At 38.9% G+C, this 15,056-nt stretch overlaps 1 protein-coding gene across 13 annotated transcripts in view; it reads left to right on the forward strand.

Moving 5' to 3' along the window:
* DLG2 (discs large MAGUK scaffold protein 2) overlaps positions 1–15,056 on the forward strand; it is a 1,590,913-nt gene that overhangs the window by 1,562,524 nt on the left and 13,333 nt on the right. For all 13 annotated transcript variants that reach the window (XM_072610680.1, XM_072610682.1, XM_072610692.1 and 10 more), the window contains 4 exons: positions 5,150–5,200; positions 8,391–8,492; positions 8,965–9,137; positions 11,085–11,194. In XM_072610680.1, the coding sequence (XP_072466781.1) occupies positions 5,150–5,200; positions 8,391–8,492; positions 8,965–9,137; positions 11,085–11,194 (436 nt within the window). The remainder of the gene's footprint in view (positions 1–5,149; positions 5,201–8,390; positions 8,493–8,964; positions 9,138–11,084; positions 11,195–15,056) is intronic.

Below are 15,056 nucleotides of genomic sequence, written 5' to 3' on the forward strand. Positions count from 1 at the left end.
ACCATTCCATGTTAGCTTTGGGGAGAAGATGTCAAGAACTGGCAGTGGTTAGAATCGGAGGCCCAGATCTTTCTGAGCCTCTAATTCTCATGCACAGAATAAGTATTTCCTCCTCTTCAACATTATTTGAAACTAACTGAATATATAGCTTAATTAGAAGGCCTATTGCCTTATTGTGCAATATATCACCTTACAAAAATTTCCAAATCATTGCCCAGTTATATAACCGTATCTTTGAAAAGCATTTTAAAAAAACCATATTTGTGGACCTGTATTCTTGGGCACTATGCATTAGGCCTTGCGAGTTCCACTTGTCTCATGAAGGAAATTAAAGATGCTCTCGGAATCTCTCATACCCATTCTTAGAGTCACCTTGTCCAGAGCTCAGTTATGTTCCTTGAGATGTAGTTGAGGGAAAATTCCACAATGACTACTTCATTAATTGAGTGTGTTTATCAACCAAAAAAATGGAGTATTTTAAAGCAGAGGAATTCGCAGGAGGAAAATGAATGAGTCATGTTTTTTAAACAAAACTCAGGTCTGGCCTCCCAGTTATCTGAAGGAGCCTCCTGTGCTCAGAGCAGGGGTGAAGTGAAGGTGTAGGCTTCCAGAAATCAAAGAAAGCAGATGGTAAAATGGTTATTTTTGAGTCCAAGCAAGCAGAGGAGGGAGAGGGTATAGAAATATCAGGACTTGGACAATCCTCTCAATCTGAGAGTAAAATTACAGTCTACCATCTTGTAGTTTCTACTTTTTGCTGCTTAATTAAATATCCCCCATTCTCCATTTTGAAACATCAAGTCCATTTTATCCTCATCTTATTCTGGTTACAAGACAGTGTTTTTAGAAACTGTTCTTTTTCCACTCCTCTAGCTTTCAAGTATCCATGCATAGAAACAATTCGACTTTTTTTGCTGCTGGCCTGGCATACTATACCCCAGTGCCACATAGATCTCCTTCTATTCTGACTTACTGAAGAAGTTGTGAGCAAAGAACCCTTAGTGTTTCCTAGTAATGCTGACAAGTGTGGGCAGGACTTCACACTACCCCAAGTTGTTCTTCCATTCTCAGTCTTGAAGCTCTTAAAACAGACCCATGAAATGGGCAGAGACTTTAACTCATGTTTTTTCCTCAGGTGCCTGCACCTCTTGTACAGACAAATAACATGTTGATGGCAATTGTCTTGTAATGCTGGCAGAATAGCCCTCAATTTGGGGAAAATAACAATACTTGTGGATTACAGATCCATACATATTTTTAAAAGAAGTTTTGCAGCCTTATTGAACAATGATAAAAAAAAAATTTAAGGCTTCAGAGATATTGAGAATCCTCTCACTTTTAAATTGGAATTATAGCCCAGAATTCTGCATTTTTCTGCTCTCTGTTAAAGTCCTCCCCCAATACCTTACTGGGGCATTGAAATGATCTTAGAAGCATGAGGACTGTGCTAGCAGAGCACAGACTTATTCTGACCAGGCCTAGCAATCTGGAAAGACTTCCATAGGAAACCAATGGTAGCCTCTGTGTCTGCTGTCTGAGAAGCAACCTAATTGTAAAGGTGCTTGTCACCAGTTTAGCCACAAGGTGATGGATCTTTCTGAGCCCCATCTTCCATAATATTGTCATAAAAGGCTTGCTCCCATATAGGAAGGAACCACAAGAAGGAAATTCCAAATCCTCAAAGCATTTTCCTAATGGAGCAGCTAGTTAGAAAGCCATGATGTGCCTTTGACTTTGGCCCAGGCTCAGCCTTCTCCTCCACTCTTTCTCTCATTCCTTTTTGCCTTCTCATTTTGTCCTTGCTTGTAGTCTCACAGGTAGCCTTGGCTCTTTTCTCTTCCCCTTCCCCTCCTTGACTGCTCACACTGCCTCCCTCTTGTGGCTTTCCATTCTTGACCTTGAGAGTGAAAATTGGGCAAGTAACTGAATACATAGCTATCACATCCCTTGCTCTCCAAGGGCTTCTTTGGAGCAGGGCTAAGCATGACATGGCACCTTATAAATCAGAGGCTAGTTTTTCAGGATGCCCAGCCACATGATCTGTGCTTAGCAGAGTGATTCTGTCTGCTATAAATAGGTATATGTATTTGGTTGTTCAAGAAATAAATTGAAACATGACGACTAGACAAAGGAGTATCACATCCTAGGAGAGAAATGCTAAAAGTTGGTCTCCTGGGGTTTCATAATCATTATTATTTATAGATAATTACAGACAGGCTGTTTAAGATCTCATTGGATTTGTCTTGAAAGTAGCCCCTTAAAACCATTACAAGGACTGGTGAGCTAGGGACATTGGGGTATTTGGGGTCACTTAAATTAGGGGACCCCAGCAGGAAGATACCCATCCCCAATTTGGGTTTTGTTTTTTTGGGTTTTTTTTGCATTTGTGACTTGCAGTGTCCCACTGGACACTGGATTTGGAGGGAAGAGACCCAAGTTCCAGCCTCTGAAACTTATTAGCTGAAGAGCCAGTTGAGAGTTTTCTAGCCTCTTCTGTAAAATGAGTGTAATGATTTCTACAGTATCTATATCCTGAAGTTGCTATCAAATGAGATGATATTGAAAAGATTCTTCTCTTTATGAAAAAAACCATATATTTTAAGAAGCTATCCCTCATCTGATTATTTTGTCCATAAAATTATTAATTATCTGAAACAACTGAAGTCATGTAGCATACATGTAATATAACCCTATTATACATAGCCCCCCATTTAGATGGGCATTAGTGCTGTCTTCTAACAATGGCATCAAGAAAAGTCATCCTTGGATTGGAAGCTGTGCCAATAATAGCTCATAAAAAGCATTTTAGGAACCACTAGTTGGTGCAGTGGATAGAACACTAGGCCTGGGTCAAGAAAACTCCTCTTCCTGAGTTCAAATTTGGCTTCAGGCACTTACTAGCTGTGTTACCTTAGGAAAGTCACTTACCCCTGTTTGCCTCAGTTTCTTCATCTGTAAAATGAGGTGGAAAAGGAAATGGCAAATCACTGTAGGATTTTTGCCAAGACACCAATGGGATCGTGAAAAATAGAACTTGACTGAGAAGCCACTGAACAACAATAAGCATTTTCCCTACTAGTCAAATGGTTATGTTTTGTGAACACGTCATTTTCTGAGGAGTGTTCAGTGTCCAGCAGGACTTTGTCTTATGAGGGGAGAGAGGACAGGAAGTACTATTTCTCCTTCGCTTGATTCACTTTATATTATTTTTTTTACAACGCATGTATGTCTAAGCAATACAATGGTGTAAAAATACAATGGTGTCCACTTTTAAATCCTGAGCACTTAATATATTTTTTCAACAAATACCTCCCTATCCATTCCTAATATCAGTAATATCAAATTACAACTCTTCTCCTTCAAGGGAGTACACTGAAATACATTTTTTTAAATAGCAAGATGAGACAGCTAACTGGCACATTACATAAAGTGCTGAACTTGGAATCAAAAAGACTGGAATTCAATTCCTGCCTCAGGCACTTGCTAACTGTGTGACCCTAGACAAGTCCTTGAACTTCTCTGTACCTCAGTTTCCTCATCTGTAAAATTAAGATAATAATGGCATTTACCACCTATGATTGTTCTCAGGCTCAAATGAGATAATATAATGCATAAAGCACCTTGCAAACCTAAAAGTGTATAGAAATGCTAATTATTATTATTTTTATTAATAGTAATAATAATGATAAAGCAGTTCCCTATCTTTCACTTAAGATGTTTCTGACAAATATCTGTTCCCTACCTTATAGTAACATTTCATAGTTGTATCCAGTCTCCCACAAATAAGAGGATGAGGCATAGTCTATATAAACTTTTCTCACAAAAAGAGATGCAAATGATTCTGTTGAGTGGCCACTTCTGTTCTTTCAATGGAAATTTATATCCTAATATGGTCTCAAAAATGAATTAACTAAAAAAATTAATATTCAAGGACCATTTGTAATCCTGTGCTCTGTACTGAACCAGAACAAAAAATGTTCCCAGTTATTATTCAAAGATTCAGGAGATTTCTCAGCATGGCCTTTGATTCCCTTTCATGGGTTTCAAAGCATGGCTTTGGCAGTAAGTGTTATCAATAATTTAACAGCTGGTCAGATTCAACAACATTCCATCAAAATTGGCCCCTGACAGCACATTGGAGAAGACATCACTAACCCCAAATCTGTGATTTCTTAAAACAACCTGCTCCTAGGATCTTTTGTTCCAATAAATGAAATGGGGATGGGGGAGTATTTGGTTTTGTTTTTTAAATAACACTTTCCTCTGGGCCAGCAGTTCTCAAACTTTTGGAAGTCAGCACCCCTGTATAATCTTAAAATATCATTGAGGTTCTCCCAGAGAGCTTTTGTTTATGTGGGTTTTATCTACCAATACTTACTCCATTTGAAATTTTAAAATCTTAGTGTTATTATGGAAATAGTTTTGAACTCATAGAGAATACCAAATGGATCTTAGGGACTCTTAGGGAGTCCTGGGACCATACCATTGCTTCCGAGTCTGCTTCTTCAGGTGATTAAATAAGGTAATTTGACAATCAAAGATATGAGGTGTCATGTTTTTTTTTCTTTTCAAAGAATCTCAGTCCAAAAATCTGTCACCTATCAAAATGTGCTATCATAACCCTATTCTAAAGTGATTGTCTTTTTACTCACATCGTGGGAGTTAGCAGGTGGATAATGGTGGTGAATAAACAGCTTTTCATCATGAGCCACTCTGTAATAAGCTTTGTCAACAATCCAAGAAGCTTCTAGCTGTATGTCAACAACCTTTCAATCAGGATAGGCTCTGAATAGGATCCTCTTTCACTGGGTAGAGATGCTGGATCTAGATTTACCAACGAGGTCTGACAGAACAGTTTTTCTTAAACCATGACCCAGCTGGACCACACATAACCCCAAAACAGCCTTCTGTCCATGGACTAGATAAGAAACCTTATTACTGGGTACATGACCACATGGGAGGATTAATGAAGCCATTTAGTCAGGGAAATAAGCCATAGGAAAGTAGATGGAGCTTTGGAAGTGGTTCAAGGAGAGGTTTGAAAGGAAAATTAACTTTGAACTCTATTTCTTGTACTTAGGGACAAGGGAAGGTTGCTATGTGGTATGACCTGGTGCTAATCACTTGTAATTTTTCTTTCTTTTCTCAGGAGGACAAGAGGACCTCATTCTTTCTTACGAGCCTGTCACAAGGCAGGAAAGTAAGTCTCCTGGTTTTATTGACTCCCTGGATTTGACTAGGGCAAGTGACAATGTAGTAGTAGTAGTAGTGGTGGTGGTGGTGGTGGTGGTGGTGGTGGTGGTGGTGGTGGTAGTAGCGGTAGCAGTAGTAACAGCAGCAGCAGCAATGATAATAGAAGAAGTAGTAGTAGTAGCAGTAACTACTAACATTAATATAGTAGCTACCTTGTGCTAGGCACTGTGTTAAACGCTTTACTAATATTATCGCATTTTGTCTTCACAACAAACCTGAGAAGTAAATTCTATTATAAGGCAATATTACAGTTAAGGAAGCTAGACAAATAGAGGTGAAGTGACTTACCCAGGGTCATATAGCTAGTAAGTGTTTGAGGCTGGATTTGAACTCTGGTCTTCCTGACCAACATTTTGTTCACTATGCCATCTAACTTCCTAGAACGGCATGTTCCAGGATGGTCTACCCTGAGATAACCAGATGTCCTTATGAACTGACTTACATGGAAAGACAGATTGGTTGAGTGGATAGAGTGCTGGATGTGGAGTCAGAAGACCTGTGTTCAAATCCTGCCTTTGTTACTTACCAGACAATCCCTCTGAGTCTCAGTTTTCTCCTCTGTAGAACAGAAATGCCAATACTTGATATTATTTAGTAATGTATTTAATCGATGGCAATTGATATTTAATCTAATGAAAAGAATGCTAGCTTTGAAGTCAAATTCAAATGCTAGCTCTGCCACTAATTTCCTGTGAGACCTTTGAGACCTTTGGCAAGTCACTCTTCCTGTAGGAGCAAATTTAGGCAATTGGACTAGATGACCTCTCAGGTCCCTTACATCTGTAAGTCAACGTTTTGTTATGAGATTCAAAACAGATCAAGTATGTCAACTGCTTTGCACACTTGAAAGTGATCATTAAAATATCAGCTACTATTATTATTCATATTAGAACTTAGTGGTCATTGTGCTTTTTAAAAAACAAAATTGTCTTTAGGTGGTGTGGGACATTGGTCAGAGTTTACACATCCCTTGAGCCAAACCTTGGCCAGAATCATTGCCATGAGAGGCTGCTTTTAACCAAGTCTCTAAAATTGGTACTCACTAGAAGCCAGTTGGTAACATAGACCTACGCCAAAAAAAAAAAAGATTATTTTAGTGAAGGGACTCAACTGAAATCTTCCAGTAAATCTTCTGAAATCACTGAAAATACCCCTGATACTTCTGAACCTTCTCTGTAGGAAAGCTCTCTTTGGAATGATGGTTGAGACTGACTTGGTTTTTCGTCATGCCATATAGAAGAAAGAGGCTGAGAAAAATGGTGTACTGGAAAAAGCATTTTTAAGCACCTACTATGTGTCACACACTGTGCAAACACTTTACCGATATTACCTTATTCGATACTCACAACAACCCTGGAGGGATGGGGATGGGGGGAGTCAGTAAAATCCAGGAAGAGAACCCTGGATTTGGAATCAGAGGACCTGGGATTGAATCCTGAATTTACACTATTTGTGTAACTTTAGGCATATCACACCACATCTCTAGGCCTGGATTACTTCATTTGTAATATGAAAAGATTGAATTAGATGATCTCAAAAGGCTCTTCTAGCTCTAAAATCCTCTCATCCCTAGGCAAAAGTATTAAGTCAGCAAAATTTATGTTGGGTACTGCCCAAGTTCTGATTCTATGCCCCTTTCTGACCCAAGGCACCCTCATGGAGGCCAAAGTGGTCTTCCAGTGTCAATGATTCTGACCAAGGATTTCCAGGTTACAAAAAATCAGGCTTTTTCCTCCTTATAAAGATTTTCATTTACACTAAGCTGTAAATACATGATAAGAGTTCAGAATTTTTATAGTATAAAAATTTTAGTGGAAAAATTGCATTCAACAAATGAGGTAGGGAGAAGGACTCCTCGGAAAAGAGGGAGCCTTTTCTGTGTAACTGAAATCATGCCTTCACTGCATAGGCAGAGAATATAGAACTCTAGGTATTATCCTATGATATCAAAAGATCACTGGCCAGCCCATATCTTCATTTGCCAGTGCCTGGCACATAATAGGCACTTAATAAATGTTGACTGATTCATTTGCAGTAGAAAGTCTGAATCACAGCTTGAACAGTAGAAGGACTCAGATGTTACTTTTGAATTTTATTGATTTTTTTAAAAATTGATTCATGTAAGAGTATTCATTCCACCCTAGAAAATTAAGGGAACAACACAATTTGGAATGAAAAGAGTGTGGTACCTTAGATGTCACCTAATCCTATACCAGACGTGAATTCTATCTGCAGTGTCCCTAGCAAATGTTTATCTATTCTACATTTGGACATCTCTAGTGTCAGAGATCTCACTACCTGCTCTAGCAACTCATTGTATTTTCCTACTGCTACATCTAGTTATTAGGAATCTCTTCCGTATGCTGAGTTAAAAATCTACCTACTGGCAATCTCTACCTATTGGTACTAACTCTACTTTCAGAATCCATGCAAAGTTAGTCTTTTAACTCTTCTGAATGACATATTTAAAGAAAATTATCATGTTGCCCTCATAGTCCAATCTCCTCATTTCACAAGTAAGAAAACTAAGAACAGTGATTTTCCCCAGGCCACACAATGAATTAGTGGTAAAGTTTCAATTACAAGCTATGCCGACTGGCTCCCAATTCAGTGTTCTCACCCTTAGAGGAGAATACCTCTGACATTCAGAAACTGAGATAATCGGACAGAACACATGCAATGATTTTAGCCTAGTGGGTCAAAAAAAATACCACCAAAATATACAATTGCTTTGCAAAGTCTTTGTCCCATACCCAACAGCCCAATTAACTAATTTTTTTCCCACTGAACTGACTAAATTTAGTGACTGTGCTATTATCATGTAGGTACAACCAGAGGAAAGAAATGGATATGCCTTGAAATATTTAATTGTTTTCTTTGATAAACAGAACTGTCACTCATCCATGTGAGTAGCTTCCAATATTTGAGCAGAGAGAGACAGATTTACTTTTAAATATCAACATCCCCACTCAAAGGACTGACAGATTCTTTATTTAGGGAAAAAAATATTAGGCAGTGTGTGTATCCATTTTAATCCATCATAGGAATCTCGAGGACAGGGATGGTTTTATACTCCTGATGAGGTGAAAATGGAAAGTGTGCTTCTGTATTAACACTTTTTTTTTCCCTTTTCCCAGTTAATTATACTAGACCAGTTATTATTCTGGGTCCCATGAAGGACCGGATCAATGATGACTTGATATCAGAATTCCCTGATAAATTTGGCTCATGTGTACCTCGTAAGTGTGATTTCTCTTTTTTTCTCCAAGTAGTGTTGGGTTCTTTCGGGGGGGGGGGGGGGGGGGGGGGGGGGGGGCGGGGGGAGGGTGTCAATATGTAATTCTGTGCTTTAGCCCCTCCTCTGTGATCATAGAAAGCCATTACTGATGTATTCTTTTTGTGCACCTCTACCTTCTTAAATTCTCTGATGAATGAATAATAATATCCAGTATTTATGTAGCATTTTAAGGATTGCTAAGTCATTTACATATCCTCTCATTTGCTTATCCCTATCATTCAGATGAAATTACATGTTATCTCATTTGATTACCCTTATTATATAATCTAACACTTTATGATAAGGAGACTAATCCCCAACACTACCGTATGTACTGTTAATAGTTCTAATCTTAAATTATAGATTGTCAAGTGGGACAGGAGGACTAGGAAGAATTCCTAAAATTTTGAATCTCCTCTTATCTGTATTCACAGATACCACAAGGCCAAAGCGTGACTATGAGGTGGATGGTAGAGACTATCATTTTGTCATTTCAAGAGAGCAAATGGAAAAAGATATCCAAGAGCATAAGTTTATAGAAGCTGGGCAGTACAATGATAATTTATATGGAACCAGCGTTCAATCTGTGCGATTTGTTGCCGAGAGGGTATGTTTATTTATCTTCTTATTAGCACCTTGGGGGACCATGGTCTGTTTCCCAACTGGAATGGGCACATCCTCTTTATTTTAAATTTCCAAGCAGTCAGTCCATCAGTTTGGATTAGGAGTTTATCCCTGCTCCGAGCTCAATATGGAAATTGTTTGGATTGATGGTCTAGAAATGGGAAAGGACCTAGAAATCTAAATGCATTTACCTGCTAAAGTTTGTAGGTTTTCATTTTGTCCATGACAGAGTTGTAATAGACCCCTGTTAAACAAGATATTGTTTTGTAGTGGCTTTCCAATGTCATGAGCATAAGTAGAGAGACTGTTTCTCTTTATTTTCTGTGACAATTATATTCCAGATTACTACTTTATGATCAGCCGCAGAGCCACTGAGATGGGGGAGTATGGTGGGTATCAGGGGCCACAATGGGGTGGCAAGGGGTGAGTGAAGAAGAGGAAAGGATGTGATTTAGGTTGTTAAAAAAATGAAGTCCCTGATTGGAAGGAAAGAGAAAAATTCTTCCCTCTAGGGGATCCTGGAGCTGGGGCAGAGAGGGGGAAAACCAGCAGCAGCTTCTTACCAGATGATGCTTCTAAATCTTTCTATATCTTGATCTACTGACTAGGGTGCCTTTTAGGTACCATGAACCAACCTCATGAAGGAATTTAGGAACAAACAATTTTGATTCTTACTAAAAATGTGCCAATTTGATTTGATCTTAACAGTTTTGGTTTTGTTTTGCTTGTATAACTCCTTACGACTTCAAAATTTAAATGGGAATATGTTGTTCAGTTCATCATTAGAGATAATCAAGGAAAATAATAAACAAGTTATGCTGGAAGGTTGCTTTTATTTTTCCTTCTCCTCAAGAACCAATATGCCTTATTGGCTACAATTACACACATGATTTTTGCTCTGAATTAGCATAATCATTTCCCCATGTGGTAATTTATGGGGGCACATATGAGAGTCACACAGGAACACCCACTTCCATGACAGAGATCCATGGACATATTGGAATTCACAGCAATTGCTTCAATTTTTCTAATTTTACACTGGACTCAGGTGGCTCTGGAGGAGAAGTGAGGCTGGTGACCTGCACAGCCCTCCCTCACTCAAAACAAAGTCAAGTGCAAGTCATGTCATTATTACTCTGATGGCATGGTCTTCTTCGGCAATGAAGGACAAACACAATAATTTGAGTAGAGAATGTGCAGTGACTATTTGGACATGTATATGACAATAGAGCTTCCTAAGAGGCAAACTTGGAATGTAGGCATAAAGTTGTATTGGCTAGAACTCACAGTCTGAGCTCCTTTTTAAATTCAAGTACTAGTTGGACTCAGCTCGTCCTTCACATTTAGATGATGGATAAGTAGCCATTCACTGTCATTGATTTTGGCCTTCTCCTCTCTCTACAATATTCACTTTCTCTCTACATATAAAGTCCTTCCAGCCTGCATTTAATGGGACCCTAGGAAGTTAAACCTAACGCAGGGAATGTATCTACTTTTTCCCAAGGGTACTAGTAAAGAGAGTCCTTGCTTCTGACTATCCCTTACAATCTAAACTAAGCCAAATAAATGCCATGAAGTTACACTTATTTTTTTCTACAGTCTAGAACTTACATGGGTAAAAGGGTACAGACTTCAAAGGAGTAACCTTGAGAAAGCTATTACCACAAGGTTGCTATTAAAAAAAACAAAAACAACCCAACAAGATCATTTAAGAAACCTCTTTGGCAACTACTACCACAGGTGATTTAGGAGTCCTGCAAGAAAACCATACCCTCTAGTGATCAGAATATAGGCCACTGGATGTAGGCAGCACTTTGAAAATAGATCTTTTTTGAAAAGGACATATGAATATTCCATTACTTTATTTTTCAGTTAATAACCTTTTAACTCTCCCACTCCTCTCACCTCTCCATACATCTCTTTCCACCAGGGCAAACACTGCATACTCGATGTATCAGGAAATGCTATTAAGCGGTTACAAGTCGCGCAACTCTATCCCATTGCCATCTTCATTAAGCCGAAGTCATTGGAGCCATTGATGTAAGTATATTGAAGGTCATCCCCACTCCCTCTCTATCCCTTTGGGTTCCACAATAATGCCTTTTTATCTCTGTTTTAAAACTCATGATACTACTGCCAGATACTTATGCATTCTTTTTCCTCCTTGCCAAATCCCTATAAAATTAAAGTTTATTTGACTCACCCTGGGGAAGAGGGCCAATAGTTCCTTGGAAATGTGTGCACTTCTGTTTCCTAAAATTTTTTTTTCCACTTTCCCAGGTTCTGAGAGAATAGAGAAGGAGTGAGGCTAATTGTTAGAAAGCAATAGTAATTGAATTGCCTCTCATTTGAGGCAGCAGTTCCAGGGGAAATGGAAATAAATGAGTTTGAATATATGGAACAAGTGACATTTGAGATTCTTTCCCTTGGCATTTAGGTTTGCTCTGTAATAAGATTCTACCTTTTCTTAATTACAACTCTAAGCATAGGTCACTGCCATCAATAATACTTTCTCTCAAAAATACAACTATGAGTTATACCAATAGCTCAAACTTGGTGTTGCCCAAATATCAATCAGCACAAATTTTGCTTCCAAAGGTCCTTAGTTCTTAAACTTTAAAAAAAAAAAAACATCATCATTTTTCTCCCTTAATGCTTGATCTTCTTACTTCTGGCTCCTTCCCACTCTACAGCTCCTAATGTCTGTTCCCCTTAAATTAGAGAGCCACCAGGCAAGGTTTCATATTAAACGATTTTAGTCTGTATTGATCTACAATATTGTCAGGATCTTGAACACAGTTGACTTGTAGGGGCAAGAAGGTAGCAGCTATTGCCAGTGTGCCTAAGGGGGATAACTCATTTCTTCCACTGTGGTGCTACTAGTAGGTGGTAGAGAGAACCTTAGAGATTCTACAATCAATTGTGGTTACAAAGTAGTATATTATAGAAGAAAATCATAGAGTGGAAGAATACTTCTCTGTGGGATGGCAGGGCAGAGGGGGACCAGAGGACTGGTATCCTTGAATGACTTTCCCTTAGAGTTCATGAGTTCATTTGCTGCCTTTACTCCTTGCCATCTGGGTCTTCTTGGGCCAATCACTTAACTTCACTGGGCCTGAAGTTCCTTATGTTTAAAAAAGGAGTGGGGGTGGACCTGAACTAAAGATCCCTTTTCAGTCTCTAAGTCTATGAACCTGATTTCTTTCTGAAATAGATTCAAGTTCAAAATAATAAAACCATGGAAGGGTGTTGTACATTTTCCTCCAGGTACTGTCCCTTCAATAGTTGTTCCACCTCATGGAGTTTCAGGTTTAGCAAAACTAGGCACACTGACTGCTTTGCTTCTGGGGAGGATGGAAGAGGGAGAGGAGGGGAATGAAGGGAGGCTAATTTGGTGTAGCTGAGTCCCCAGGATCCAAGGGCAGGGAAAGTGACCTTTAGACTAAGGCAAGCTTCTTGGGAGCATTTATTCCCTAGAGTATGCCTACCCTTGGGGATTGACTTGGGAGCAGGGTTGGGGAAAAGCAGTTGCTAGGTCACCTGGAACAAATGCATAGCCATTGTCACTTCTCAGAATTGTGGTTCTTCCTATATTATCTCATTTCTAGCTTGTATCCTCATATCCCATTTTATAATCTCTCAGTGAATGCCTGCCTGATATATGCTAAAAGCACATCAAATTCTGCTTTGTCTTTAAAGGGGCATTTGTTTTTATAGTATAAAGCCATAAGACCAAGCCTCCTCTACAAGATACTTCAGTTTGTGTGCTGTCCTCCACCCCCAGTTCCGAGTAAGAGTATTAACATATCTTTGTCTTCCCTCAAAGAATCTCTCCATGTCCAAGTGAAAAGTAATCTCTCCTATTTGTACCTGAGTTCAAATCCTGCCTTAAAGTAGATGACTCTAGACAAGTCATTCAACCTCTCTCAGTCTCAGTTCCCTCTTCAGTAGAATGGGGAGAATATCATCTAAAGCAGGATTATTATGAGGATGAAGTGAGTTAACATGTAAAGTACGTTGCAAAAAAAAGTACTTTTGCATGATATAAATACTCATTATTTATATGATTTTCTTAGCAAAGGCCCTAAATTTACAGTCAAAATATCTCAATTCTCTTCTTGGCTTGGCCAAGCCATGTGACCATGAGCAAGTAAATAGAAAGTAGATGCAAAGTAATTTCCAGGGGTGGATGGACAGCATTAAAGGCTTGGTATTATGTGGTATTTGAGCTGAGTCTTAATGGAAGCCACAGATTCCAAGAGGTGCTAAGAAAAGAGAACATGCTAGGCACAGGAAGGACACATAGGCCTGCACAGGCACCAAGGTAAGAGTGGAGAAATAGACTAGGAAGGGGAGCAAGTGAACCAGTTTGGCTGGACCATAGAGTGCCTGGAGGTGGGCAGATTCTGTGATAAAATCCTTCTAATAGAAACTATTGCTGCATGTCATTTCTCTATTCTGTCTCTGCCACACTCAGGTGAGCAGGAAGATACCTAAGCAGACCAACTATAGCATCTTAAGGACAAGACCCTTGTGCTACTCATCTCTGTGTCCCCCACACAGCCTAGAAGAAGCATCATTCTAGGCATTAAGTAAATGTTTGCCAAATGAAAGGATGAATAAGTTCCTTTTCATTGATGTGAAATAGATGGATTGATCCTCTAGTAATGAACATTATTCTGGAGCCTATGTAACAGGAAAGGTATTTCTGGTATGGTCTAGAACAGTGATTCCCATTTAATGGTTCACGAACTGCTTAGTTCACAGTTTCCAGGTTAAAAATTCTTTAATGGTGCCTTAAGTAGTAATTGCATAATTATGTTGCAAATATATATATTTTCCTCCATGCCAGTAGGCGTGTATATGTTTGAAGCATTATAGGCTTACTTCTGAAGTGAATCAAAGCTGTCACAGTCAATGATTTTGGTGTTCGTGCAGTGATTGCATCAAGCTCTGATGCTTCTAAGTGGTATATTAAATTGCCCTGGAGGTTCCCAACACATTTTTTTGGTTCTTGTTGAAAAAGATTTACTGAATAAACTCTGATTTTGTGAAAAGAGCAAAATCAGGAGACATATCCTGGTTTTCAAACCATTGATTTGATTCCTTTGCTACTCAGTTTTCTCACCAGTAAAATGGGTGTGGAGTGAAGGAGAATTAGATTATCCCTTGTAGCTCTAACATTCTATGATTCTTTTTTTAATTTCTATCATTATCATCATCCAAAAAAACTTATCAGCACCTCAGATAATAGTATATTACCACTGGTTACAGGGTGACTGACTGGGCAAGTGAGGTTTCCTCACCATCATTATCACTCTGATGGTAGCATAGTAACTGACATTCATATAGTGCTGGGAAGTTTGGATAGTACTTTGTATACATTATCTCAGTTGGGAACAGGAAGGAGATCAGAGTCACTGAATTGTAGAATATGTTGAGGGGAATCGGGTGTAAAAAGACTGGGAAGGTGGGGAGGGAAGACCCCAGATCATGAAGGGCTTTTAATGCCAAAGAGAGGATTTTATATTTGATCCTGGAAATAATGAGGAGCCACAGGAGTTTGTTGAAAAGTAAGATGACATGGTTAGATCCATGCTTTAGGAAGATCTCTTTGATAACAGAATGGAAAATGGACTAGAATAGAAAGAAACATGTACTGTACTGAGTTCTGGTAATACAAATAAAAAAGTAAGACAAACCCTATTCTCCAGGAGTATCATATTCCAATAGGGAGGACAACACTCATGGGAGATTTCAGCTTCAAGTCAGACACAAAAGTCCCAGAGTCCTTAGGATGCACTGGCAAAACAGATGTCAATGCCTTTTTAAATGTCATTTCCACTGCTAAAATCATACCAGTTCATAATGTTAAACTATGTGACAGCCCCAAAGGCATGGG

This window comes from Notamacropus eugenii, chromosome 5, assembly GCF_028372415.1.
Source record: "Notamacropus eugenii isolate mMacEug1 chromosome 5, mMacEug1.pri_v2, whole genome shotgun sequence".
In the NCBI taxonomy this organism is placed as follows: domain Eukaryota; kingdom Metazoa; phylum Chordata; class Mammalia; order Diprotodontia; family Macropodidae; genus Notamacropus; species Notamacropus eugenii.